This window comes from Priapulus caudatus, unplaced genomic scaffold, assembly GCF_000485595.1.
Source record: "Priapulus caudatus unplaced genomic scaffold, Priapulus_caudatus-5.0.1 Scaffold334, whole genome shotgun sequence".
NCBI classification, from domain to species: Eukaryota; Metazoa; Priapulida; class Priapulimorpha; order Priapulimorphida; family Priapulidae; genus Priapulus; species Priapulus caudatus.
This window is the reverse complement of record NW_014577395.1, coordinates 163,785-168,909: the sequence shown is the minus strand read 5'-3', so window position 1 is coordinate 168,909 and position 5,125 is coordinate 163,785. Positions and strand designations below refer to the sequence as shown.

Genomic DNA, 5,125 nt, shown 5'->3' with positions numbered 1-5,125 from the left:
AGGACCAGCGACCCGTAGGACCAACGACCCGTAGGACCAGCGACCCGTAGGACCAACGACCCATAGGACTAAAGAACTGTAATCGTTCCAATCTCGTGAATCCTGCCGTAGAAATTCATAGTATTGTGTCGTGATTATGCACATGCCACGTGAAGTGTAGGCATAACGCTTGTAACGCGCATATGTATTTAATATTTTATTGGGGCAAGGCTGCCCACATGACCTTGCAAACGAGTAGCTTTGCTGGTCAAAGCGTGTTACAAAAACAATCGCAACACAGTTGCTGAAGCCGTTTGCCTCAAGCGGAGGCAGGTTTAAGAATGACTAAATACAGATATATAGTATGGGTGATACAAGATAACTTTTGACTAGTAAGTGGTGCTACATGTCGATCGATTACTGGCAAGTTATTATTTCACTGGTCCAAATAGGGCGGTGTTAAATTTGCACATTGTAGGGTACAACGCGATCACATAAATCGCTCTTTAGTTGGTATTAAGTGTAGTACTATGAGAAATGTACACAGTGCACAATTATATATTACTTCAGGTAACTGCATGTCAGTAATTGCAATTATCTTGTGAAGTACTGTATATAACTTAACTGTAATTATGTAAATTACTTATATAACCTATAGGTTAGATATATTAGATATAGCAGATCAAGAGTTTGTCAATCTAGTTGAGTTATGTACGTACCTAATGTTCAGAGAGGATTGGCTACAAAGAGTGACTTAAATGTTCATGTTTTTACTGACCAAGATCCTCGTTTCCATATTGCAATTTGATTTTTTATTATGAGTGTATATTAGTTTCACATTTTAGGTGAAATTAGTCATGTGAAATTCTGTGATAATAAAGTGTAACACAATTTAAGGTTTCAAATCTAATTCATCTGATAACTATTTATTCATTATTATAAACTCGTGAAAATAGAAACAATGATTATCTGCACTATAATTTTCTTGGCACCTTACAAAAGACGTAATAATCTTAAAGAAGCTATACATGTGGCAAGTAGTCCAACCAGTCACAAAAATATATTCCTTATTCCTAATTCTCTATAAATGCAAATAAATTATGAACTTTTGCCTTGCTTTCAACAATGATATGTACCTCTACATAATAAACAAACATGTATATAAATATTTTATCTTCAGGCACGAGAATTTCCCGCGAATCCGGGTTTTGGTTTTCATTTTAGTCATTCTTGAGATTGATGCAAAAAAAATAATAAAAAGCTTAGGGGGGTAATGCATACTTTTTTTGTCAAATGGATGCCATTTTTAATTTAAACTTCATAAAAAGTCAGGAAAGGTACATCAAATTTCACACAGAAGTAACAGAACTCCAGATAAATATTGCGGTGTATCTATGTAATGTAAATTAGGGCATGCTTTAAGTTAACCGCCACATAAAACATTGAAATTTTCATAGAAAATGACAAGACTTTGAATCGTTAGTCACGAAATTGGTCTTTTACTAAGAGCGGAATGGACTTACAATTTCCCCCAGAATGCATGGAAATGGCCTATCTGCCCTTCCAAATTTCAAAAATTTGCATAGCACACTGCACGAATTAAAATATTTCCTCCAAAAACATCTCAACCTTAATATATACCTTGTATCATGTGTTTGTATATATCTATGCTTGTACACAATAAAACCATCGCCATCGCTCTTTCAATCCATTGCAGACAATTGCTAAGTATATGGATAATTTCACAAGCACACCGCTTATAATAACGGTAATACACCTTAGAATAAATCCAATGTCAGTGAACTGCCAGCTCTCCCAAACTCCTTCATAAATTAATCTCGAAACATTTGTGCATGTCTCTAATATCTTGCCAGTGCTGTGCGCACCTGAAACCGATAGCCAATGCCCCCTTGTCCCGACCCGTACGATAAAAATTGAGCATCGCCAGTCTTCTCTCGGTTGACACGACAAATGGCAGGCAGTCCAGTAGGAAGCCTACCGACATCACTGCTGGTACCAGTCGAACAGCGAGAGGCAGGCAGTCGAGTGGGAAGCCTATCTACATCACTGCTGGTACCAGTCAAACAGCGAGAGGCAGGCAGTCGAGTGGGAAGCCTACCTACATCACTGCTGGTACCAGTCAAACAGCGAGAGGCAGGCAGTCGAGTGGGAAGCCTACCTACATCACTGCTGGTACCAGTCAAACAGCGACAGGCAGGCAGTTGAGTGGGAAGCCTACCTACACAACTACTGATACCAGTCAAACAGCGAGAGGATCGCGATCAGCCCGAACCCGAGGACCATCATGAACAGCTTCAGCAGTCCCGGGTACTGGTTCGTCATCTCCTTGCCGATCACCTCGAAGAAGGTCACGTAGATGAACGTGCCGGCCGCGAGACCCTGCAGGACGGCAATCGACATCGCGTCGACGGTATTTCCCGCTTCTGTCAGCATGATGCCGATGACGGCACCGAGGAGTGTCATCCCGGAGAACGTGAGCATAAAGCCGACGACTTCGCGCGGCGCGTAGCGCGTCGCCATAAACTGCACGCCGAGGCTGAACGCGATCACGGACTTGTGGATGACGATGCCGGAGAAGAGAGCGAGGATCGCTGTCGTCGTCTCCGTTAGGCCGAGCGCGAGCCCCTCGAAGACGGTGTGCAGCGACAGCGACAGCAGCAGCGTGAGCACGCGGATCTTATCGCGCGCGTGCGTCTCACACAGTTCGTCGGCGGGCACGGCTGCGGTGGCGCCTTCCAGCTTCGCCGGCAGCACGTCGACGACTGCGCTGTAGGCGTCGCCGGCAAACGCGGCAGGGTCGTCAACGCACCGCGTGCACGGCACGTCCTCTTCCTCGCAGCTGCTCTGCGTCTGCGTCGCTACAGCGACCGTGCCGGCGACGGCGCCACTGTCGAGTAGACGGGTGGTCTCCGTCGGTTGCTTGAGATGCGCGGCGTGCGCGTAGCCGTGGCTGTGGCCGTGGTGGTACCGGCCGTGTATGGCTAGGATCACCTCCTCAACGGTGAACACCATGAAGATGCCCATCGCGACAACAAACTCTGTTAGTGGGTACTCGCTGGCAACGTGCACGTGCTGTGGCTTTGCCAGCTCCATCGCCTCACGTACCTGAAAGACATGCAGCGGTCTTTCGCCATCAGTGGTCTCGGAAATGAGTGCAAAATGCCAGGCGGTCCCGAATTGCGAGAAATTTTGATGTCTACTACATAACCTATAGTGAGTTAAATACATAAAAATGAGCCGGTCCTGGTCAAACGCTGACGGTCGCAGAAATGGGGGGACGGGCTACTATTGCTAACACCGACAGCAGTGGTCGGAGTTAACCTTACTAGCTGGGTAAGATAACCACGCCCACATGTGGTTTTGTCAACAAGTCAATCAAGTTAACTAGTTTGTTCCCAGTCTGTGCCAAAATATCGGCTTTGCGGCCTATCATTACAAAGCACTGTGTTTAGAACGATGCTGATTCGCTAGAGCTGCCTGTCAATTAGGTCAGGTGGATAGTCACTGGATAGGCCTATCAGTTCCATCGAGCGAGTGTTTATCTAGCTGCACCAACTAAACAAGTTGTCAAAAAATTCCATCAAAGCTGGGTTTACACAGTACCGACTTAAAGCTGGCAAATTGACGTATTGTACCAATTTCGTAATTATATGAAGTTCTGACAATCGGCAGAGTAAACGTAAAAGTCGCGTGCGCAACTGGTTAATAGCAACTGGTTGAGAGATTAGAACCTGTTCTATTTTTGCAACTCTCTGTTGGCGAATTGGACAAGTTTTTGCCATGCAGAGAACAACAATCAGGATGTGTGTCCCTCCACCCAAGATATTATATATATAAGTGTAAGTGTGCACAGTGCAGCCGCGTGAGGAATGGCGGCCGCCAGCGTATGTTGCACATAGGATTTGGACGGAATTTACAGTAGTCAGGGGTGGTAGGGCTAAAAAAGGGCCGTTTGGTTCACATTCTTCCAAAAGCACCAAATTTGGCCCAGATGTTGCCCATACCATACTTTTTCGATTTCTGGCGGGCGCCGGAATGGGCGCCCCCCGGGGCCACCATATTGGCAAATTTCAAATATGGCCACACCCGGATTGGGGTCATCTAGTGTGACGAATTCGGTTTTCTCTACGACCCGCGGGTGTCACGGCCCAACCCAGGCTCAGCAGCGGCACGGCGATGAGAGAAATAAGCGCGAGATAGATGTAGCGTAGATGCGAATGGACCGGGGGTCCGATTTTATTGCCTACAGTACTGGCCGCACGCTCGCGGACACGCTGCTCTCACCATCCTCATCTAGAGGTCGCCCCGCTGACACCACGCGGATGCGCACACACGTAGAATACACTCAAGTTACAGTAGCTCCCTCTTTCTATAGGCACTTTACGTCGATCGTTTACATCAGCACTACTAGTACTAGCCTCAGCACACCATTGACGGCTCGAACGCACGGTAGAATTATGAGGCTGAACCCATCACAAACACAAACACGTCCTACATCACCGGCTGCCTGGACGCAAGACCACACAAAACACGTCCTCCCTCAAGCACCTAGAGTCCTAGACCAGAGAAAGAGAGAGAGACGTTCTAAACACGCTCCTTCCTCAAGCACCTCACTACCATTCGCTGGCGACACAATGAGTGTGACAGGCCACGCCCCTTTTGGAACGCCAGGCTAGCTAGCTAGGCTAGCATACGCTAACGCGTGTGCACGCCAAACAGTCGCGTGGCGCCATCTATTGCACACAAAATTCGCTACACTGCCCCCTTTCCCACAGCCTTTTGCGCCTGCCTGGTGCCAACTCTATTCGTGCGGCTTCCTTCCCCGGAGTCGGACCCTTGCTGCGGGAACCGCTCCCCCAACCCGAGATTGATACACCCAATATAGGCCCCCAAAAGGTAATGTCCACTTGCCCGAACGCGACCCCTCCAAAAGACGACAACAACTTGGTCACACCGAATACCGGCATATAGAACGGCAACAACATGGCCGTACGAAATCATACCCCCTTTAACACACAATAGTGACACGCCCCTTTAACATACATAAACAACGTGCCTGTACACAAACCCCTCCAAAATCCGACAACTACCCGGTCGCCTAGAACACGCATCAAACAACCCCCCC

The 5,125-nt window shown here is 47.4% G+C and overlaps 1 protein-coding gene across 1 annotated transcript in view; it reads right to left on the bottom strand.

The window, feature by feature from the left end:
- Positions 1–870: 870 nt before the first annotated feature.
- LOC106809185 (zinc transporter ZIP3-like) overlaps positions 871–5,125 on the bottom strand; it is a 9,950-nt gene continuing 5,695 nt past the window's right edge. The window contains exon 2 of the mRNA XM_014812178.1: positions 871–3,105. Coding sequence (XP_014667664.1) covers positions 2,227–3,105 — 879 coding nt within the window. The 3' untranslated portion in view covers positions 871–2,226. The remainder of the gene's footprint in view (positions 3,106–5,125) is intronic.